The 24962-nt window shown below is 46.7% G+C and overlaps 2 protein-coding genes across 3 annotated transcripts in view; both read left to right on the forward strand.

Annotated features, from left to right (window-relative positions):
- Positions 1-24962, forward strand: part of rabgap1 (RAB GTPase activating protein 1) — a 155918-nt gene that overhangs the window by 74101 nt on the left and 56855 nt on the right. The gene's annotated exons all lie outside the window — the stretch shown is intronic.
- LOC306939300 (putative G-protein coupled receptor 21) lies at positions 22079-23814 on the forward strand (the record flags this gene model as incomplete). The annotated part of the gene is made up of 1 exon (XM_079523889.1): positions 22079-23814. The coding sequence occupies one exon, from the start codon at positions 22079-22081 to the stop codon at positions 23360-23362; it is 1284 nt and encodes a 427-aa protein (XP_079380015.1). The 3' UTR covers positions 23363-23814.

Genomic DNA, 24962 nt, shown 5'->3' on the forward strand with positions numbered 1-24962 from the left:
TAACTGCTGGAGGAACTGGTCGGAATAACGTGTTCCTTCCACGCGCTACGTCCGGCTGGGGAAACTCCCCCCTGTCAGGTGAAAAGAAGCAGCTTGGACTCCTCATGTATAGAAGGAAGCATGAGGTCAGTCCGCTGCCCCCCCCAAGTTGGCAGAGGAAGTGTAGCGCCCAGGATTACATTAGATAATTGACACTGGGTGAAAAAATGCTCTGCAAAAATCGTGGGATAAAAAAAAATAATAATAATAAAAAAAACTGCTGGAGACCCTAGCACTACATGGACATAGAACCACCAAGTCATCTGCAAACATGAGGTGGTTAGTGATACAGTCACCAATGATACACCCCGTTTGACAGGCATTCAACTATACAGATAAATCATCCATAAAAACATTAAAAAGGAAAGGAGATAAAAGGCTGCCTTGCCGTACCCCAGTGGTCACATGGAATGGAGCGGAAATGGAGTTACCCCATTTAACCAGCATAGTCTGGTGTGCATTACCAATAAACCACAATCCTTATTAAATATCTAGGGGCCCCTCGCAGACATCATTTAATATATTTCAAATATAGAAAATAAAGATCACAGATGTTGAATGCCAAAACTAAAGAAATGAGAATTATTTCTCATATTGAAACTACATCATACTCTACTTTTCTTCAAATGATACCAGTGTCATTAAAGTTGCATTTTAAAACTACCCTAAGAGCATTAAAGTAAAATAACTGCTACTCCATTTTGGTCAAATGCTTGTTACATTTCCTGCTGCTAATGAAGGCTTATCTTAACCCATTTAGACCTGAGGACGATTCTACAAAATGTCTTCTAAATCCTGACAGTTTTCTGAAAAACCCATGTTTCTATGTCAGTGGTTCTCAAACATTTTCATGTCAAGGACCTCCAAACATATATGTAATTGGCCGCCGACCCCCATCTGAAAATATGTTGTTCCACGGACCCCCAGAAGCAAAAATGTGAGTTAAAAACGTTCACTCTGGCCTGGGCCGTGGCTCAGCGGTCCAGGCACCTTGGCCGGTAGCCCGAGTCTGGCCCGACGGCCTTTACTGCATGTCACTCCCCCATCTCTCTCCCCCATTTCCTGTCAGCCTACTGTCGTCCCAAAAAAAAGCCGCAAAAAAAAAACGAAAAAAGAAAAAAACGTTCGCTCTGAAAGAATATATTAAAAGATTTGCGCCACATACGCCAGATCTACAAGCTCGTAGCGCGGCACTCTGTGCCGTGCTATGAGCTTGTAGATCTGATATATATATTGTAGATCTGATATTTTTTTCAATAGCCAAAGTATAACATAATGGTTAAAAACATCAAAATGGGGTTCCCGTCCAGAGTGGATTAATATCTTCTCATGACTATGTTGTTGTACATACAGTACCATCCCCATGTGCCAGTAATAGCCTGCTTTGTGTACTGAGATTATTCAGCCTGTCAACGTGTATTTTGGTCCCCATGGCTGTGCTTTGTATGCACATTTTTCCCCACGACTTCTCTGAGCTTTAGTGCCTTATCTCTTCTGTATTCTATTCCGTGCGTGCGTGCGTGCGTGTGTGCGTGCGTGCGTGCGTGCGTGCATGCGTGCGTGCGTGCGTGCGTGCCACGTGCAAGGTAAAAGTCATCAGTCTCATTACAGGAAAAACTAGAAAAAGTGCCCTTCTGGGCACAGGTCTCCACCAGGAGGATAGGAGTGTGAGTGTGATGTTTGGCAAAATGTTTAGGAGCAATATAAACGTGTGTGTGCGTGTGCGTGTGTGACGTGGCTTGGCCTGTTGTAGCGCCACCATGAGGCTGATTTGAAAACTGTCAAGTGGCATTTCTTCCAAAGCCTAGTGGGAATATGCATGCACAGTTTCACCACAATCGGACGCTGCGTTGAGTAGTTGTGGCGATTTGTACAAAACGGGTACAAAGCGGGCTACTCCTGAAAAGTTTAGAAGCCAATCGTAGCCAATGAGGGTGGATTATGAGAAATCAAACAAACCCGTCTTGATCACATGACTATGGAGAGCATGTGTACCGATTTGCGTGAAATTTGGATAAAATCTGAAGGAGTAATATTAGAAAATGTGTTTTACATATGTCGGCCTCCTGGTGGCGCTATAAAGAGCAGATGTGAAAAATTCCAGGCAAAGGTTTTTCCTTGGCCTCTAGGGAGTTGGCATACAAAGTTATCCACAGATCCGTGCAGTTAGAGGTAAAAACACTTTTCTGCCAGTTATAGCGCCACCATGAGGCTGAGTTGAAAATGTTCATGTGGCATTTCTTCCTCTGCCTAGTGGGAATGTGCGTGCACAATTTCACGGAAATCACACGATGTGTTCATGATTTGCAGCATTTTGTTTGAAACTGAGCACTCCTGCTTGCTTTGGAAGCCAATCTTAGCCAATCAGGATGGAGTCTGAGAAATCTGAAAGACCCGTTTCGTTGAATGGCTCTAGAGAGACTGTGTACCAATTTGCGTGATGTTTGGACAAAATCTGTAGGTGTACTGTCCAAAAACTTGTTTTGCACAAAGCGGCCTCCTGGTGGCGCTATAACAGGCCGTTCTGGAAATTTTGGGGCAGAGGTTCATCGTTGGTATCCAGGGAATGTGTGTGCAAAATTTGGCATCGACCGGGTTAACGGTGCCGGAGATTAGCTGATCACACACGGACGGACGGACGGAGTGCAAAACATACTCTCTCCCCATGCCTTCGGCCTGGTGGAGACAAAAAGGCAAATTCCTACTTTGACATTACAGAAGCGAATCCCAAACTCATGCCTTAGGTGGTCTTTACACGAGACCGGTGTTCATAGAAAACGGCTAAATAAAGTATCGTTTGCTGGTGTCCCTTTAGACGAGAATGGTGTTTTCAGGAGGTGAAAACGCAACAAAGTGAAACCACCTTCCAGAGTGGAAATCTTTGAGAACACCGTTTTATCCCTTCTCCATGTAAACAGGCAAAACTTATGACATCATGGCTCACGTTGGCTCACAGCGCATATGTTTATTACATTGATGCAGAGCCATATATGATATAATGGAGTTCCTGAACAAGCCTCCCTCCTCGCCTACAAAGCGCTGCTCATCAGCGATGGTGAATGTAAAACCATGATGTAAATAAAAAGCCTTGTGATAGGCGGCAGCCGCGGCAGCAGTGTTTATGTAGCCTAATGTATTATAAAATATATAACCATCCCGTGGCGCGCTCTGCCTGCATGCTCTGGGCTGCGGCCACAACCACGTTGTGTTCTGGAATCATTCAAAACCCCAATAGGGTTGCGTGAAGGGGTTCTTCTTCTTGTACGTGCTGTGCGTTGTGTAAAGCAGGGGTTCTCAACCCGTGGGTCGCGACCCCTCGGGGGGTCGCCAAATTATTTTAGGGGGTCCCCAAATTATTTTCAAAAAAAAAAAAAAAGATTTTTTTTTTGAATTTTATTTTTACGATTTTTCAAAAATAGCAGACCTACAAGCTCGTAGCGCGCCACTCGGTGGCGCGCTATGAGCTTGTAGATCTGCTATTTTTCAATAGCTAAATTATAACAATGCTTAAAACACCAAAAGGTGTTCCCGCCCAAAATGGTTTAAGGTTATTGTAGCAGTCGGGAGGGGGCGGGGCGGGGGTCCCGAGACATTGCCAAAGCATTTCCGGGGGTCCCCGGCCAAAAACGTTGAGAACCCCTGGTGTAAAGGGTCAATACAAATTGAGAACGCAACAGGACTTTGCCGTTTTATCTGGAGATGGTCGCCGTGTAAAAGAGGCCTTAGACTGCCTAATTTATCTTAATTTAGGAAATCCTCACTTTGAAATCGGCAGCCATTTTCTTAGGCCTGTGTTTGGCTGATTATGTTGCGTTCACAATGGCAGCTTCAAAGATGCAGTCTACCTGATTGATTTATTGATTCATTCATTGATTGATTCTTTATTTAAGTGTCATGCTTCCGAAGAAGCCCAGCCCATATGGACTTACAGGACACTTTTTACAGTTTGCATAAACACTGACAATTAAATGACAATAAACCGACATGACAGTTAATGATTCTAACATTAATCAATGAAGATACAAATACAGCCAATCGACTGTAGCTGTGGAGCAGTGGTTCCCAAAGTGGGGTCCGGGGACCCCTAGGGGTCCTTGAGGGAGTTCCAGGGGGTCCCCAGCTAAATGATAGTTAGGAACCAAATGGACCCTTATGGGTCTGTAACTCTGAGAGTGTACAAACTAACCCATTTGTACACTCTCAGAGTTAAATTAACTTTGATTTTACAATATAAATTAGGTCCCAGAGATAAAAAATGGCACGCATTCCAACACATGTCAAACTGGGGGTCCTTTAAATGAAAATGGTCGAAAATCACTGCTAGAACCGTAGAAAAAAACCTTATGGGGGGGCCCCTGGCATATATTTTCAAATGGGGGTCCGCGGGCTAATGAGTGTCAATTTGGGAGTCCTGAAAAAGGTTTGGGAACCACTACTGTATGTTCTTTGTAATCAGCGACGTGCTGGCCATTGGGAAATGGCAGAGTAGGAGAGCAGGAGAAATAAAGTGTGCTGGGTGCACATCAGCAGCTGACGACACAATGACAGGTGGGCACGGTGGAAACTTAAATGCACATTCAAAATGGCTAAATAGCAGGCGATGCATTTGGTAACACTTCATAATGAGGACAGGTTGCTAAATTCTTGGACTTTGTTTCCTGAGCTACTAAAACAATGTAAAACAATGCAGCACTGTCTTCTGTGGCAGGTATTACCATGAGATCCATGGACGTGCGGGACAGTGATTTTCAGTCACTGTAGGACCTAAAAATAGGACCTAAAAATGCGCTCGCACGCCCCTTGTTTCGCTTGGTGTTTCGTTTCGCCGCAGCGCGACCCTTTGGCTCGACCTTTGGCACGCCCTTCAGTTCGCCGGCGCGCCAAACTCCGCTTCCCGGCCGGCTGAATTATGGGCCCAGGCCCGTCCCTGTAGGCCCAGGCCCGTCCCTGTTGGCCCAGGCCCGTCCCTGTTGGCCCAGGCCCGTCCCTGTTTGGGCCCAGGCCCGTCCCTGTTGGTAATTGAGGCGCCAGCGCTACCGTGTGCAGATTCTGGTTCACACCAGATAATGATTTTGGAGTAATTAACATTCAGCCCAGTAACCAGTCAAGCCAGCAGGCCTGCCCCGGTCATGGCCCACTTTCAACCCTGAATAATGGAAGAGCAAGAAAGTGGTCAGCTTCCTTTCCTTGTTGAATATAATATCACGTTGATGAAATGTTCATGATGCTTCTTCTTAAAGAGTTCTGTAAAATCACGAGGCATACTGGGATTATGTGGACCTCTACAATTTATCATGTTTGAGTCATAGTCTCTTGAATAGTTTCCATTTAGTTTTAGTCGACTAAATATCATACGATTTTAGTCGACTAAATCTGCAGTTGATTTAAAATGTGTTTTGGCGGGCCTTGATGCCCTCGTAATGACTGACTTTACACTTGCAGAAAATAGCTCATCACAACGCGTCGCGCTGTAGATGGGCTATTTTTGCTTTATTTTCAGCATGAAACCATGTGTAAAATGACTTATACTGGATCTTTCGTCCACTAGTCCCTTCCCTAACATTTCACTCTAGTTTTTATTTGTTGATGAAATTGTCAATATATTTAGTCTTACTTTTAGTCCTCGTGGCTTAGTTTTCAGTTAGTTTTCATCAGTGGAAAAAGGTAGTCGACGAACAGTCTGCGTGTTCTCCCCATGTCCTCTAGGCCCCTAGGGTAGGTACCCTCACAAAAAAACATGCAGTAATCCTGGTCGCTATATACTGCCTCCCCCTGGCCAGCCGGTGGCGCCTGATGGAGGCGAAAGGAACTGCCGGGGAAACAAGTCTTTGAGTCTTCTGTCCTATATATATTCTGTCCTTGGGATCATAGACTAATGGCAGTGTACTAAAGCAGTGCACGGTTCCCAAACCTTTTCATGTCAAGAACCCCCATGTGAAAACATATGCCAGGGACCCCCATAAGAGAAGATTTTTACATCTCTAGCAGTGATTCTCAACCCGTTTAATTTCAAGGACCCCCAGTTTGACATGCATTTGTCTACGGACCCCCATTTAATGGCATCTCTGGGCCTCCCAATTTATATTGTAAAAGCACTGTTAATTTAACTCTGATAGTGTACAAATGCAACCAAATGGACCCATTAGGGTCCATTTCGTTCCATTTGTACACTCTCAGAGTTACAGACCCATAAGGTCCATTTGGTTCCAAACTATCCCTTAGCTGGGGACCCCCTGGAACTCCCTCAAGGACCCCTGGGGGTCCTCAGACCCCACTTTTTGGAACCACTGTACTAAAGTGTCGTGTCTACTATAAATTACTATTTGTAAAGTTTATTTCCTTAACTCTGTCAGAGTGATGTATCAGTGTGTGTTGGAAACATGCTTTTGGTCATACAAAAAAACAGCCCCCCGCTGTGTACCGTGATTTAGGTATGGAGACACAGCCGTTATAATATACAGTAACCAGATGGCGGCCATGTTCACATATATGAGCACGCACACACGCATGCACACACGCACGCACGCAACGCACGCACTGCACACACGCACGCACTGCACGCACGCACCGCACGTACGCAGCGCACGCACGCAACGCACGCACGCAACGCACGCACGCACGCACACAGAGTTGTGCACAGATGTGTTTATAGACACAGAGGGATCAGACAAACATGAGCTCGGCGGCGGCTGCCTAGACCCGGTGCGCGCCAGCCTCCTGTGGAGAGAAAACACAAACGCAGCCCCAGAACTACCTGCCCTGTGTCTCTATGTTTCTCTGTCTGATCTGACTCTTTCTGTAGTCAATTCCTTAATGGCTTCTCTGGCGTTAGATGTTCTCTCCGGTCAGTCTGTTGGTCTACTGGTGCAATAACCACGTCTGTTAAGTCTGCTCTTGTAATGGATGACCCTGGGCTGGACGCTCTTTGCTTTGGTCATCTCCACAATGACTAAATGGCTAAATGTATGTCCTCGTTGTACAACCCATGTGGAATTGGTTAGTTAAAACCCATTCTGGGCGGGAACCCCTTTTGGTGTTTTAAAGCATTCTGTTATGCTTTAACTATTTAAAAATAGCAGATCTACAAGCTTGTAGGTCTGCTATTTTTGAAAAATCGTGAAAATGTGGCCCAAATGTTTGAATATATATTCTTTCAGAGCGAACGTTTTTAACTCAAATCTTTGCTTCTGGGGGGGGTGTCCCTGGAACAACATATTTTCAGATATTTAAGTCACGTCTGAAAACCCACCTTTACACAGAGTGTTTTTTTAACTATTTAATAGCCATTTGTACATACATTCTTGTTATTGTTTTGTGTGCCATTTTCATGTTGTTATTGTGTGTTGTTTCTTGCTGTTTTTAATCTTGCTCTGTGCAGCACTTTGGAACTATGTTTTGAAAAGAAAGCGCTTATGTACATTTTGTACACATTTGAACCTCCCGGTGTTGAGAACCAATGTTCGGTTGAGTACTGATTTAGTGGTGGAAAGTATTTTATTTTACTTAAGTACTGTACTTAAGTACAATTTTGAGGTATTTGTACTTTACTTGAGTATTTCCAATTTCCAGTACTTTTACTTCTACTCCACTACATCTCGGAGCCAAAATTTGTACTTTTACTCCTCTACAATTATTTGAACTTTAGTTACTAGTTACTTTGACGATTTCAATTTTGATTAGAAATCATACATTAACCATATCAACCCTATACATAGCCGATCAAATAGTAGTTTGGCTATTTTCAATAGATTTTGTACACATTTTGAACTTGTGAAATGGGACATTCTGCAATATCAGTATTTTTACTTTCAGTACTTTAAGTACATTTTGATGCCGATACTTTTTGTACTTTTACTCAAGTACATTTTCAATTCCCTACTTTTACTTGTAACGAAGTAGTTCTAAATTGCAGCATTGGTACTTTTACTTAAGTAAAACAACTGAGTACTTTTTCCACCACTGTATTTAGAAGGCATGTGTAGAATGGGGGGGCGCCAGGTTTTCAACGGGTTACAAGCCTTCCGAGGCACAAAGAAGTTGATTGTGTGTCAACTGGACGTATTGAGGTTGATCCTCCTTTGAACTAAACCCGTTTCATCTGATGATCTCCTCCTGGCCCTTTTTAGATGATCTCCTCCTGGCCCTTTTTAGAGCTACATCTTTAAAAGAATAAGTAACATGTCCTCCTGGGCTGGGACCATTCATTCTTCACGCATTGAATTTAATGGTGGCCATTCATTAACCCAGAATGCAGCCAGGCAGCAGCAGCAGCACCTCTGGCTCATTTTCTATTTAAAAAGGCCAATGAGTTCTCTGATCTTATTCTCTCTCTCTCTCTCTCTCTCTCTCTCTCTCTTTTCTTGTTTTGAAAACAAATCGGAACTATATCTAGAAATACAAAACCCATCATTTGCTGAATTGCTCATTTTTTACATCATACCTTATATTTGGGTAACTTCTCCACTTTATTACTAGGATCTTATTATAATTATTGACCAATCACTATTGTGATCACAAACACATCTACTGATGATCACTTGGCAGTTCCTTTTTAAAGCAGGGGTTGAGAACCCCTGCTTTAGAGGAGTTTTGTCCTTAAGCATCCTGCACTCAGGCACGTTGACAGAATGATTTTAACGTTGTCTTTGGGCCGGGGGGACATTAATATTCTAATTCCTTGCCTGCCTACTGTATTAATATGTATCAGGTCTTCCAGAGACTTGGTCACCAGCTAGTCACAAGCTCTCTTCTCGCTGAACTGTGCCTTGTCGCCGCTTCGCCAAATATGTGGAGTTATGAGGAGGAAAAATATCCAAATGTCTGATCATGACTCATCTGAACCTTTAACCCATTTAGACCTGAGGACCATTCTACAAAATGTCTTCTAAATCCTGACAGTTTTCTGAAAAATCCTGTTTCTATGTGAGTGGTGCTCAAACTTTTCATGTCAAGGACGACCCAAAAAATATGTAATTGGCCGCCGACCCCCATGTGAAAATATGTTGTTCCAGGGGACGCCCCCAGAAGCAAAGATTTGAGTTAAAAACGTTCGCTCTGAAAGAATATATTTTCAAAGATTTGCGCCACATTTTCACGATTTTTCAAAAATAGCTAAAGTATAACATAATGCTAGAAACACCAAAAGGGGTTCCCGTCCTGCAAAGTAACTGTGTCTTCATTGGCTGCTGCTTTGGAAAGTTATAGCCATGTGATGCTGCTAACTGAGTCTTACTGAGGCTGTAACTCGCTATTTCTTCACTGGTTATCCTTTCTAGTACTCTGTAGAGTGATGTCGGAGTGATCAATCAATTTGGTAACCTACTCTCGGCCTTTGGCAATCTTCCTCAGCCTTTGGCTGAAGCAGAACCAATTAAACAAACACAACATATTTTGAGATGGGGGTCCGCGGCCAAATACAGATAATTCTGGTGCTCCTTGACATGAAAGTGTTTGAGAACCACTGATATAGAAACATGGGTATTTCAGAAAACTGTTAGGATTTAGAAGACATTTTTTTTTAATTTCGACGTGAGGCCTAAATAGATTCGTAGTTGTTGTCCAACCTGATGTTAATTAAATTAATATTCACCCTCCAGGTAAAATGCATGTTTTTGTCTGTAGATGAGAATTGGTTTAGATCCACAAAGAGAATACCTCTAACCAGCCCGTCATACATACATACAGCACGTAATGGAAGTTAAATTCCCCATTGATTTGCGCCAATTAAATAGGAAGTCTCTTATTGTAGAACTTGAGAATATACACTGTAATAGCACTCAATAGTAATAATAATGCATTTTGGTGTATTTCCCTTGAGTCAATATGACCATCAACCCATTGCATTGTATTGTATTTCAACATTGATTATGTGTCAAGTTGACATTTTGTGTTGATTATCAGATCCCAGGCTGCATGGAGGGAGTAGTGTTTTAGTTGGCGAAATTTAAAAAATGTCTTCTAAATTCTGACAGTTTGTCAGAGGTGCTCAATATTTCATGTCAAGGATCCCAAAAATTATATGTAATTGGCCACCGACCCCCATCTGAAAATATGTTATTCTAGGAACCCCTCAGAAGCAAAGATTTGAGTTAAAAACGTTGAATATATATTCAAAGATTTGCACCACATTTTCATGATGTTGCAAAAATAGCAGACCTACAAGCTTTTTTTCAATAGCTAAAGTTTTAAATAACATTTAAAACGCCAAAAAGGGGTTCCCGCCCAAAATGGGTTAAAACAAGCTCGTAGCGCGCCACTAGCTTGCAGGTCTGCTATTTTTGAAAAATCGTGAAAATGCGGCACAAATCTTTGAATATATATTCTTTCAGAATACGTGAGTGTGTGTGTGTGTACGTGCGTGCGTGCGTGCGTGCGTGCGTGCGTGCGTGCGAGAGCTCTGCAGTCTCCGCTAAGTCACCAGGAAGACACTGTAGACCCAGTGGTTCTAAGCATGTGGCACGGGACCCCCACGGGGGTCTCCATATGATGTTGGGGAGGGTCCCCACATGACAGTGACTAGTGAGTGAAGTGACAATTTAAGGACCAAAAATAAAAAAGACCATTACTGCATCAAAAGTAATAACAAATTATACCATTAAATACTGGTCAAAAATGGTCAAACAATATAAAAAAGAGGCACAAAGCAAAGCAAAGCAAAGTTCTTTGTTTACCCAGGGAAGTGGACTAAGCTCGAGGTGCTTGTTTACAGCCACAACCTGCTCATAGAACATTTCATGGTAGGGGTTTAATGCCTTGCTCAAGGGCACTTCAGCGGTGGTAATTTTAACGTGCCGGTCCGGGGATTCGAACTGGCTACCTTCCGGTATCAAGACCGCTCCGCAAACCGTTGGGCCACCGCTGCACAACTTTAGAAAATATCTGATCTACTAGCATCACAACGCCTCACAGTGGCGTTGTGATGCCTCAACTCCTACATTCCACGTGCTTGTCAGGGTGGAGGGGGTCCCCAGTTCATCTATTATTATTTTGGGTGGTCCACCACGGCCTGGAAAGGTTGAGTCGAGCCCTTTCCGGATCAGGGCCCACTGGAAAGCCTTTCAGAGCCGAGCCCACCCGACTGACCACACGGCAAAACTATTCAAGCGTTATAGAAATTTTCAAATTACTTTTCAAGAGAGTCGAGGGAAATTGGACAGAGGTTGTAGCAAAGGGCCAAAAGACCAATTATTCAAGCGTTACAGAATTTCCAAATCACTTAATGATCTGAAGGACACATCGACCTAGACGGGGCTAAAGAAAAGGCTAAACATCGACCCAGACACAAAACAACGGACCCGTCCACCGCAAGAGTCTGAAAGATTCTAGACAGATTGCAGAGAGGTCACCGTGGGGGAGGGGCCTATTTAACCCATTTTATACTTTAGCTATTGAAAAATAGCAGATCTACAAGCTCATAGCGCCGTGCGCGGCACTGAGTGCCGCGCTACGAGCTTGTAGGTCTTTGAATATATATTCTTTCAGAGCGAACGTTTTTAACTCAAATCTTTGCTTCTGGGGACCGTGTCCCTGGAACAACATATTTTCGGCGGCCAATTACATATATTTTTGGGGGTCCTTGACATGGAACTGTTTGAACACAACTGACATCCTGAATCTTTCCTCAGGTCTAGATAGGTTAATGTTATGTTATCATTAAAATCTTAATGTTTTTGCCAATTTTTTGGGGGCTCTACTCTATCCCTAGCGGCCCAACAGCGGTCCCTGGACCACAGGTTGAATAATCACTGGCATACCCTGTCAGGTGAAAAGAAGCAGCTTGGACTCCTCATGCATAGAAGGAAGCATGAGGTCAGTCCCCCAGGTTGGCAGAGGAAGTGTAGCGCCTGCCGCCCAGGATATTATTAGATAATTGACACTGGGTGAAAGAAAATGGGTTGCAAAATCGTGGGATAAAAACATATTTAAAAAAGAGTGAATCACTGGACTAGAGCATATAGGCCAGGACACACACACACACACACACACACACACACACACACACACACACACACACACACACACACACACACACACACACACACACACACACACACACACACACACGTGACAGACAGACAGACGGATAGGTGACCCCAAAAGCTTAAATAAAAGCAATTAGCACCACCAGTTCTTTTGGCTGCTTTTAGAACATTGTGTTGTGTTCATCAGTTGAACTATAAATAGTTAACCCTATAAACCAAAAATAGCCGAGAAGGAAATGAGTCTCGCACGTTGTCAGTAAGCTCTCCTCTCTGCAGCAGGGGCCCAATTAGCCGATAGAAAAAGGCTTCTAAATCCTAACATTTTTCTGAAAAACCCATGTTTCTATGTCAGTGGTGCTCAACCTTTTTCATGTCAAGGACCCCCAGAATTATCTATATTGGGCCACGGACCCCCATCTCAAAATATGTAGTTCCAGGCACCCCCCCAGAAACCAATATTTTAGTTAAAAATGTTCGCTCTGAAATATATATATTCAAAGATTTGCGCCACATTTTCCCGACTTTTCAAAAATAGCAGACATACAAGCTCGTAGCGCGCCACTCGGTGGCGCGCTATGAGCTTGTAGATCTGCTATTTTTCAATAGCTAAAGTATAACATAATGCTTGAAACACCAAAAGGGGTTCCCTCCCCAAAATGGGTTAAAAGTGTCTTCTAAATCATGACAGTTTTCTGAAATACCTATGTTCCTATGTCAGTGGTGCTCAATATTTCATGTCAAGGACCCCCAGAATTATCTTTATTTGGCCGCCGACCCCCATCTGAAAATATGTTGTTCAAGTTATGTTGTTCAAGCTCATAGCGCGCCACCGAGTGGCGCGCTACGAGCTTGTAGGTCTGCAATTTTTTTTTAAATCGAAGAACGACTGACATAGAAACATAGCTTTTTCAGAAAACTGTCAGGATGTAGAAGACATTTTTAGAATCTGATCTCAGGTCAAAATGGGTTAAAGGGGTTCCCGCCCAGAAATGGGTTAACCCATTGAAATCCTGAGGCCGTTTCTTCAGATGCAGATTCTAAATCATCAGCAGTGGCTCGGGAGGTAGAGCGGACCGATTATTGCGAACCGGAAGGTTCCCGGTTCGATCCCCGGGAGTCACTGTGGACGTGTCCCAAGACTCTGAACCCACGTATTGCTCCTGATGAGCAGGTTGATGCCTTGCATGCATGGTTTCCTCCACCAATGGTGGGGGAGAGAGAGAGAGAGCACTCTTCAATGGAAAATTATTTGACCAATTCTTGATGCATGAATGGTATTATTATTATTGTCAATGCTACCATGGCGACCTTCCTGCCATAATGAGAAGACTCGGGAACAGGTTTTGCGGTACGTTTGTGATCAGCAGAGGCCTTGAGTCTCCCTACCTGCACCCCACAGTTCAGATACAGAGGCCTTGAGTCTCCCAACCTGCACCCCACAGTTCAGATACAGAGGCCTTGAGTCTCCCAACCTGCACCCCACAGTTCAGATACAGAGGCCTTGAGTCTCCCAACCTGCACCCCACAGTTCAGATACAGAGGCCTTGAGTCTCCCAACCTGCACCCCACAGTTCAGATACAGAGGCCTTGAGTCTCCCTATACCTGCTAACCTGCACCCCACAGTTCAGATACAGAGGCCTTGAGTCTCCCAACCTGCACCCCACAGTTCAGATACAGAGGCCTTGAGTCTCCCTATACCTGCTAACCTGCACCCCACAGTTCAGATACAGAGGCCTTGAGTCTCCCTACCTGCACCCCACAGTTCAGATACAGAGGCCTCGAGTCTCCCTATACCTGCACCCCACAGTTCAGATACAGAGGCCTTGAGTCTCCCAACCTGCACCCCACAGTTCAGATACAGAGGCCTTGAGTCTCCCAACCTGCACCCCACAGTTCAGATACAGAGTCCTTGAGTCTCCCTCTACCTGCACCCCACAGTTCAGATACAGAGGCCTTGAGTCTCCCTCTACCTGCACCCCACAGTTCAGATACAGAGGCCTTGAGTCTCCCTCTACCTGCACCCCACAGTTCAGATACAGAGGCCTTGAGTCTCCATACCTGCACCCCACAGTTCAGATACAGAGGCCTTGAGTCTCCATACCTGCACCCCACAGTTCAGATACAGAGGCCTTGAGTCTCCATACCTGCACCCCACAGTTCAGATACAGAGGCCTTGAGTCTCCATACCTGCACCCCACAGTTCAGATACAGAGGCCTTGAGTCTCCCTATACCTGCACCCCACAGTTCAGATACAGAGGCCTTGAGTCTCCCTCTACCTGCACCCCACAGTTCAGATACAGAGGCCTTGAGTCTCCCTCTACCTGCACCCCACAGTTCAGATACAGAGGCCTTGAGTCTCCCTATACCTGCTAACCTGCACCCCACAGTTCAGATACAGAGGCCTTGAGTCTCCCAACCTGCACCCCACAGTTCAGATACAGAGGCCTTGAGTCTCCCTATACCTGCTAACCTGCACCCCACAGTTCAGATACAGAGGCCTTGAGTCTCCCTACCTGCACCCCACAGTTCAGATACAGAGGCCTCGAGTCTCCCTATACCTGCACCCCACAGTTCAGATACAGAGGCCTTGAGTCTCCATACCTGCACCCCACAGTTCAGATACAGAGGCCTTGAGTCTCCCTCTACATGCACCCCACAGTTCAGATACAGAGGCCTTGAACTCTCCCTACCTCCTGCACCTCACAGTTCAGATACAGAGGCCTTGAGTCTCCTATACCTGCACCCCACAGTTCAGATACAGAGGCCTTGAGTCTCCCAACCTGCACCCCACAGTTCAGATACAGAGGCCTTGAGTCTCCCTCTACCTGCACCCCACAGTTCAGATACAGAGGCCTTGAGTCTCCCTACCTGCACCCCACAGTTCAGATACAGAGGCCTTGAGTCTCCCAACCTGCACCCCACAGTTCAGATACAGAGGCCTTGAGTCTCCATACCTGCACCCCACAGTTCAGATACAGAGGCCTTGAACTCTCCCTACCTCCTGCACCCCACAGTTCAGATACAGAGGCCTTGAGTCTCCCTCTACCTGCACCCCACAGTTCAGTTCAGTTCAACGCAACGCAAGGACAACACAAGAGACGGTCACGGCCACACAGCCAACTCAAGGTACGGCCACGGAGCCGACTTGGGGACGCAACGCAGCTCCTCCAAGGAAAACAAACAAATTAACTGGGTCGTCCACTCACAGTTAACAGCCTTTGTATTGAGTTTGTGCTTGAAATGTACTGTAATTCTGCAAACTGTTAATAAATCAATCAATCAATCAATCAGATACAGAGGCCTTGAGTCTCCCTATACCTGCACCCCACAGTTCAGATACAGAGGCCTTGAGTCTCCCTCAACCTGCACCCCACAGTTCAGATACAGAGGCCTTGAGTCTCCATACCTGCACCCCACAGTTCAGATACAGAGGCCTTGAGTCTCCCTACCTGCACCCCACAGTTCAGATACAGAGGCCTTGAGTCTCCCTACCTGCACCCCACAGTTCAGATACAGAGGCCTCGAGTCTCCCTATACCTGCACCCCACAGTTCAGATACAGAGGCCTTGAGTCTCCATACCTGCACCCCACAGTTCAGATACAGAGGCCTTGAGTCTCCCTCTACATGCACCCCACAGTTCAGATACAGAGGCCTTGAACTCTCCCTACCTCCTGCACCTCACAGTTCAGATACAGAGGCCTTGAGTCTCCCTACCTGCACCCCACAGTTCAGATACAGAGGCCTTGAGTCTCCTATACCTGCACCCCACAGTTCAGATACAGAGGCCTTGAGTCTCCCAACCTGCACCCCACAGTTCAGATACAGAGGCCTTGAGTCTCCCTCTACCTGCACCCCACAGTTCAGATACAGAGGCCTTGAGTCTCCCTACCTGCACCCCACAGTTCAGATACAGAGGCCTTGAGTCTCCCAACCTGCACCCCACAGTTCAGATACAGAGGCCTTGAGTCTCCATACCTGCACCCCACAGTTCAGATACAGAGGCCTTGAACTCTCCCTACCTCCTGCACCCCACAGTTCAGATACAGAGGCCTTGAGTCTCCCTCTACCTGCACCCCACAGTTCAGTTCAGTTCAACGCAACGCAAGGACAACACAAGAGACGGTCACGGCCACACAGCCAACTCAAGGTACGGCCACGGAGCCGACTTGGGGACGCAACGCAGCTCCTCCAAGGAAAACAAACAAATTAACTGGGTCGTCCACTCACAGTTAACAGCCTTTGTATTGAGTTTGTGCTTGAAATGTACTGTAATTCTGCAAACTGTTAATAAATCAATCAATCAATCAATCAGATACAGAGGCCTTGAGTCTCCCTATACCTGCACCCCACAGTTCAGATACAGAGGCCTTGAGTCTCCCTCAACCTGCACCCCACAGTTCAGATACAGAGGCCTTGAGTCTCCCTATACCTGCACCCCACAGTTCAGATACAGAGGCCTTGAGTCTCCCTACCTGCACCCCACAGTTCAGATACAGAGGCCTTGAGTCTCCCTACCTGCACCCCACAGTTCAGATACAGAGGCCTTGAGTCTCCCTATACCTGCACCCCACAGTTCAGATACAGAGGCCTTGAGTCTCCATACCTGCACCCCACAGTTCAGATACAGAGGCCTTGAGTCTCCCTACCTGCACCCCACAGTTCAGATACAGAGGCCTTGAGTCTCCATACCTGCACCCCACAGTTCAGATACAGAGGCCTTGAGTCTCCCTACCTGCACCCCACAGTTCAGATACAGAGGCCTTGAGTCTCCCTATACCTGCACCCCACAGTTCAGATACAGAGGCCTTGAGTCTCCCTCTACCTGCACCCCACAGTTCAGATACAGAGGCCTTGAGTCTCCCAACCTGCACCCCACAGTTCAGATACAGAGGCCTTGAGTCTCCCTCTACCTGCACCCCACAGTTCAGATACAGAGGCCTTGAGTCTCCCTCAACCTGCACCCCACAGTTCAGATACAGAGGCCTTGAGTCTCCCTCAACCTGCACCCCACAGTTCAGATACAGAGGCCTTGAGTCTCCCTCTACCTGCACCCCACAGTTCAGATACAGAGGCCTTGAGTCTCCCTATACCTGCACCCCACAGTTCAGATACAGAGGCCTTGAGTCTCCCTCTACCTGCACCCCACAGTTCAGATACAGAGGCCTTGAGTCTCCTATACCTGCACCCCACAGTTCAGATACAGAGGCCTTGAGTCTCCCTCTACCTGCACCCCACAGTTCAGATACAGAGGCCTTGAGTCTCCCTCTACCTGCACCCCACAGTTCAGATACAGAGGCCTTGAGTCTCCCTATACCTGCACCCCACAGTTCAGATACAGAGGCCTTGGGTCTCCCTCTACCTGCACCCCACAGTTCAGATACAGAGGCCTTGAGTCTCCCTATACCTGCACCCCACAGTTCAGATACAGAGGCCTTGAGTCTCCCTATACCTGCACCCCACAGTTCAGATACAGAGGCCTTGAGTCTCCCAACCTGCACCCCACAGTTCAGATACAGAGGCCTTGAGTCTCCCTCTACCTGCACCCCACAGTTCAGATACAGAGGCCTTGAGTCTCCTATACCTGCACCCCACAGTTCAGATACAGAGGCCTTGAGTCTCCCTCTACCTGCACCCCACAGTTCAGATACAGAGGCCTTGAGTCTCCATACCTGCACCCCACAGTTCAGATACAGAGGCCTTGAGTCTCCATACCTGCACCTCACAGTTCAGATACAGAGGCCTTGAGTCTCCCTATACCTGCACCCCACAGTTCAGATACAGAGGCCTTGAGTCTCCCTATACCTGCACCCCACAGTTCAGATACAGAGGCCTTGAGTCTCCCTATACCTGCCTATACCTCCCTATTTTCAGCAAGTGTAAAATGACTTATACTGGATCTCTTGTCCAATAGTCCCTTCCCAACATTTTAGTCTAGTTTGTATCTGTTGACGAAATTGTCAGTATATTTAGTCTTAGTCTTTAGTCATCGTAGCATAGTTTTCATTTAGTTTCCATGTCGTTTTTTCGTCAGTGAAAAAAGGCAATCGACGAACATTTTTCGTTTTTTTAGTCGACAAAAACAACACTGGTTAGAAGGTTGTGTGTGTGATGCCAGCACATAGTTTCAACATGCTGGACGGACCCTCCCTGTGACTCTTCGCTTGTGCTGATAATAGAAATATTTCCTGGAAGCTGAAGCTGTACTATAAGCCCTGCATAGAGAGAGAACCGAGGACCCAATAACGATGTGTCTTTAACCCATTTTGGGGCGGGAACCCCATTTGGTGTTTTAAAGCATTATGTTGTAAAAATAGCAGATCTACAAGCTCATAAAAAATAGCAGACCTACGGCACTCGGTGCCGCGCTATGAACTCGTAGGTCTGCTATTTTTGAAAAATCGTGAAAATGTGTCTCAAATGTGCCTCAAATCATTGAATACTTTCAGAGTGAAAGCTTTCTTTGCTTCTGGGGGGGGGGGGGGGGGGGTTGTTTTCAGATGGGGGTCGGCGACCAAATACATATACCTGTAATTCTAAGGGTCCTTGACATGAAATATTGAGAACCACTAAAAAAAAGCCAAAGAAGTTTAGGGATAAGGGGTTTAGCGGTGATGAAAATGGAGCCCCAAGTCTGTGTCCATTTTATGCCCGTATGTGGTCTTCTTTGTCAGGCATGCCCACAATATGGAGTCTATGCAGACGTTGGAATGATGTCGGAACAGGCCAGCTCCTATATATGGAGTCTGGGCGGAGGCCTTTTTGGGGCGGTTCTGGACAACCGCAGGTCCGACCGACTCGACACCGGGCACTGAACTCCCTGTGGGGGTGCGGAACGCGCGTGTCGAATTTGAAGTATAGGTGTGACGAACGAGTCACGTGGATTACACACAGACATTGGTGCATTTATAGTTAGATAAGTACTTTTTTGGGAGGAATTTGTATATATATAAATATTTTTTGAGGGCCGCTATCCCCTCCTATATTCAGCTATTAGTGTCGATTTCCGTCCTACACAAACATTAAACACTTTCCCTCCCTAATACGAGTTACACGAGTTAATTGACTGTAGAACAGCTTCCCTCCCACGTCCCAATAACGAGTTACACAAGTTATGTTTGCATTGTTTAATTCGCACTTTTTTAATACGGTTTTAAGACTCACGGGGTGTCCATCGGACAGAGTGGGATATAGGTGACGCGTCTTAATGACGTCATCGCAAAAAACCAAAAGGGTTCTGGGAAATTGAGTTCCAACGCATTGCAACGGCGGTGGTGGCGCGCAGCGGGAGCGTTCCTCCGCTCTGTTGTTGTTGATCGCCACTTTGGAATATTTCATCATGATGATAAGAGCGCCCCTCACTTCACACAGGTGTGATTTTTAAATGTTTCTGCTGTATCATATATGCCCATATATACTGTGTGTGTGTGTGTGTGTGTGTGTGTGTGTGTGTGTGTGTGTGTGTGTGTGTGTGTGTGTGTGTGTGTGTGTGTGTGTGTGTGTGTGTGTGTGTGTGTGTAGCACGGAATGTGACGATTTGATTGGCTGATGTATGTATGATGATAAGAGCGAAGAAATATATGTAATTGGCCACCGAGCCCCATCTGAAAATATGTTGTTCCAGGGACCCCCCCCCCCCCCCCCCCAAAGAGGCAAATATTTGAGTTTAAAAAGTTCGCTCTGGAAGAATAGACGTGATTTCTCACAAAAAAATAGCTCGATCTACAAGCTCGAGCAAGCACGAGCTTGTAGATCTGCTATTTTTTCAATAGCTAAAGTATAACATAATGCTTAAAAAACGCCATAAGGGGTTCCCCCCGCCCAGAATGGGTTAAACCTATAGAAATTGGGATTACTATATATATATATATTTTTTCCATTTGATCTCTTATCTTGTGGGACTGTATAAGGCTGTCTGGACAGGAAGGATCTTTGGAAAGAACATTCTGTATAGCCTGGCTCCTCTTCAAGAGAGAACGCCAGCAGTATGTATGTACAGTATCGTCTGCTTTGCAGAACCTTCTGTCAACCGGGTTCATTTGGCACAAAGATATTATTTATCTGAACGTTTTCATTTCATTTACATTAACCCAGTTTGGGCGGGAACCCCTTTTTGGTGTTGCAAGCATTATGTCATGCTTTAGCTGTTGAAAAATAGCATATCTACAAGCTCGTAGCGCGGGCCGGCACCGAGTGCCGCGCTACGAGCTTGTAGATCTGCTATTTTTTTTTATAGAGTGAAAATGTGGCGCAAATCTTTGAATACATATTCTGTCAGAGCAAACGTTTTTATTAACTCAAATCTTTGCTTCTGTGGGGGTCATGTTTTGCAGATGGAGGTCGGTGGCCAAATACATATATTTTCTGGGATCCTTGACATGAAATAGTTTGAGAACCACTGACATAGAAACACAGGTTATTCAGGAAACTGTCGTGATTTAGATTTAGATTTGTAGAATCGAACTTGGGTCTAAATGGGTTAAATATAGATTTGGAGCTTTGTCGACGTAGGTAGGTACAGTATGACATCTGGATGTTTCGGGGTGGAACAGCTAGGTAGGTATGACATCTGGATGTTTGGGGGTGGAACAGCTAGGTAGGTATGACATCTGGATGTTTCGGGGGGGAACAGCTAGGGCTCCAATATGACATACAGTAGATGGAGAACAACATTCTGTATAATCTGATAATCCCCTACTACAGCCCCCCCCCCCCCCCCCCCCCACCCTCTCAATTTCAATTAAATGTTCTTGTTCTTTCTCTTGTTCTTTCTGCTGCTTATCTGCAATATAGGCCTATAGCTTTAGAACGAGCATGGCCACGAAACAGTTACGGTTGCAATATTAGTTATTTACTGCTGCATGGTTAAAAAGTGTGTGTGTGTGTGTGTGTGTGTGTGTGTGTGTGTGTGTGTGTGTGTGTGTGCGTGCGCGCGCACGGAACATGGGGACGGGGAGAGGAGAAAGAAGAGGGAGGGGTTGGAGGGAGACTTTTCAGCTGGTCATTGGTTGGAGCTCGAGGGGAGGGGAGGGGCGTCCATGCCACTGTCTCTGTAAGGAGATGCAGAGAAAACACGGGGGAGAGACAGAGGGAGAGAGAGAGAGAGAGAGAGGGAAGGCAGGCAAATGAACGCAGGGGGTTCTCCCAGCACTGGAATGCCTCCTATACCTCCCTCGTTTCCACTGCTGCTTTGCTTCTCTGGATAGACACACAGGCTGAGGTGCGGGTTGGTGGGTGGGCGTGTGGGTGCGTGCATGTGTGCAGACTCTGTCGTCCGACAGCATCAGTCCCTGCAGTCACCTTTGTGCTCTGACTTCATCCTCTTCAGTTCAGTCCCGGGTGTGCGTTCGTTCCGTTCGTTGTTGCACTTCCAGCGCCAAGAGCCGGTCGGTCCGGGGCAGGAGCCCTGCACAGAGGACAGGAAGAGAGAGAGAGAAGGAAGCAGGTACAATCTGTCTCTACGGTATAGTCAATGGATGTTTTGAGGAATTAAGAGAACAGGAATGAGAAGTCCAGTGTGTCCCTATTAATGCGTGGCGGATTACACAACGTTTGCCTGTCCGTGCGTTCACTGGAACCTGATGTGACTGTGTGTGTGTGTGTGTTGGGACTGAAGGCATCATCATCACACAGATGGCTCTCAAGCCGTGCTTGATTCTGCAGGAATGGCAGACGCTGGTGGTGCCATCTCTTCTCCTGACTTTGTAGGAGGCTAAAGAAGGACAGAGGCTTTAATTAAAAGCACATCTTTTTGGAAGCTGGAACAATATAGTTTTTTTTCTCAAAAGGAATGTGCCTTTTGAGTTGGAGAGAGCGCTCTGTTATGGCTTTTGCTCCCACAAGAAAGAGGAGGAAGAACAGGATTGCTTGTCTGTGTGTCTGTGTGTATATCCACATTTAAAGAAGAAGGGTGTCTGGCCTGCCATCGAGGACCCTTACCCTAGGGGGGGTCCCTACAGCTCCACAATGACACCTCTGCATGAACATCTGCTGCTGGGCTGAAACCAGCCCAACTACACAGTCAACTAGAGTTGTCCCGATACCATCTTGCCCGCAAGATGATGAATTCCACCCTGGATCCATTGAACCAGAGCTCCTCCGCCGGTCTAGACGCCCCCAACCCCAACGACCCGTCCTCCGCTCCCTTCTGCCTGCTGGAGGTGGGCTACTCTCACATCTTCAACGTGTGCCTCCTGGAGGTCTCCGTCATCCTCCTCCTCACGTTCCTCATCATCTCGGGGAACCTGGTGGTGATCTGCGTGTTCCACTGCGCCCCTCTGCTCAGCCAGCACAGCACCAGCGCCTTCATCCAGACCATGGCGTACGCCGACCTCCTGGTGGGCGTGAGCTGCCTCTTCCCGTGCCTGTCCCTCCTCCGCCTGTCCCACCCGGGACTGGACCCGCGGCTGGCCTGCCGGGCCTTCGTGTACCTGGTCTCGGTGCTCAAGGCGGTGTCCATGGTGTCGCTGGCGTGCGTGAGCGTGGACCGCTACGTGGCCATCACGCGGCCCCTGACGTACGCGTCGCTGGCCACGCCGTGGCGCATGCGCTGCTGCGTGGCGCTGGCCTGGCTCTACTCGGCGGCCGTGTTCCTGCCGTGCCTGCTGGGCTGGGGCAAGCCGGGCTACCACGGCGACGTAGTGGAGGCGTGCGCCACGGGCTGGGACACCAGGCCCGCCTTCACCTCGTTCATCGTGGCGCTGCTGTACGCGCCTGCCGCGCTCACCGTCTGCTTCACGTACGCGCGCATCTTCCGGATCTGCCGGCAGCACACGCGGGAGATCAGCGAGCGCCGCGCTCGCTACGGACCGCCGCAGCCGCAGAGGGGTGCCCGCGCGGGCACCACCACCGCGGGATCTCCGGTCGCGGTGGTCAAACACGGGGTGGTTGAACAAGGCCAGTCGCCCGACGTTAAACCCCGACCCCAGCAGCCCCCTGCGGCGGCCGCGGCGCCGTGTCCCGACAAACGCTACGCCATGGTGCTGTTCCGCATCACCAGCGTGTTCTACATCCTGTGGCTGCCCTACATCCTCTACTTCCTGCTGGAGAGCGGCGGCGTGTACCGCCACCACGCGGTCTCCTTCCTCACCACGTGGCTCGCCATCAGCAACAGCTTCTGCAACTGCCTCATCTACAGCCTCTCCAACTCGGCCTTCCGGAAGGGCCTCAAGCGCCTCTGTTCCTTCTGTCTGCAGCGGCCCGATCGCGGAGGTCTGGCGGCGGTCACGAGCGCCAAAAAGGCGGCCTTCCCGTTCCCGGGGCCTGACGACGGGCAGAAAGACCATAGAGGCTCTGGATACGGCCACGGGGAACTCCCAGTGGGAATAACATGTCACGTATAATGTTATGAGCGCTGAGGGAATAATAATCGTTTTGCTGTAAGGCATGTGAACCCTTTTTTGAAGTTGGCAGAAGTGTTTATTTTAGAACTGACAAAAGAATAACAATCAAAGCGAGGGATGGATGGATGTATACCGCGGCTATTTCTCCCCTGGTTGTGGAGGTTGCAGAGGGCAGGCTTCAAATGCTTTACACGGGCCACAGCTGGCAGGCCGAGGGAGAGAGGAGGGGGAGAGAACAAGGGACGGAAGGTTAAAATGAGAACAAAATAGTCCCGTGGGGGTGTTTGGCTAGTAAACATCATCTGACATGGATACACACACACACCCCATGTGTAATAATCAGTGGAAGGGAGTGATAGCCTTCTAGGAAATGTTGGCTTTTTGACGTTATCTCTCTCGGGGGGCCAGCTGTGAATTTATTCCTGCCAAAGAGACAAAACGGAGAATTGTTGTTCTTTAAGCCATTCTGACCTGAGATCAGATTCTAAAAATGTCTTCTACATCCTGACAGTTTTCTGAAAAAGCTATGTTTCTATGTCAGTCGCTCTTCGATTTAAAAAAAATAGCAGACCTACAAGTTCGTAGCGCGCCACTCGGTGACGCGCTATGAGCTTGTAGATCTGCTATTTTTCAATAGCTAAAGCATAACATGATGCTAACACCAAAAGGGGTTCCCGCCCAAAATGGGTTAAATGTACTGAGAAAGCAGAGCGTTGAATACAATGTTAACCTTTCATGTATTGCCAAGACAGACTCGTACACTATGAAAAGAAAGATGATGAATGGTAAATAATTTATCAAATGGACACAACAAAAAAAAGACCACTTGACTTGCTGCTTTTTAGTACAACATAGTTCAGTAATGGCCTCTTTAAATGTTTTTATATACAGTAATATATCCCTCCGGATGTTTGATGTAAATACTCAAGGTGTGTAGCTGTTTATATTTAGTTTCATTGATTGATTGATTGATTGGCAAAGCTCATTAGGGCGGTTAAAATAAAGTGCATATGTCTATAGTAGCAGTTCACAAATATCCCACAAATACTACAGTATTTGTGGTATGTATTCAAAAAAATAATAATAATACAAGCCACGGTCATTATTAAAAAATAGAATATGGTGGTTTGTTTCGAGAGATCTCTTTATAACCTTGATGTTTTTAGATTATTTATTAAGTAATCTTGTGAAAAGTATGAAAAGTCATTTCTTAACTTAACAAATTTGGTTGGCAACATTGGTCCTCCTTGGTAATGTTTCCCCCACGGGATGCTGGTTTTTGGTCCTCCTCTGTAATGTTTCCCCCACGGGATGCTGGTTTTTGGTCCTCCTCTGTAATGTTTCCCCCACGGGATGCTGGTTTTTGGTCCTCCTCTGTAATGTTTCCCCCACGGGATGCTGGTTTTTGGTCCTCCTCTGTAATGTTTCCCCCACGGGATGCTGGTTTTTGGTCCTCCTCTGTAATGTTTCCCCCACGGGATGCTGGTTTATTGTTGTACGACTGACTGTGAAACCTGTGAAAAACAACAGTAAATGTTGCCTTGTTCATGTTTTTCTTTTCCTTTTTGTTCTGCTTTGCCGACTGATATTTATGACTGCG

Source organism: Electrona antarctica (genome assembly GCF_951216825.1).
Source record: "Electrona antarctica genome assembly, chromosome: 16".
NCBI lineage: Eukaryota > Metazoa > Chordata > Actinopteri > Myctophiformes > Myctophidae > Electrona > Electrona antarctica.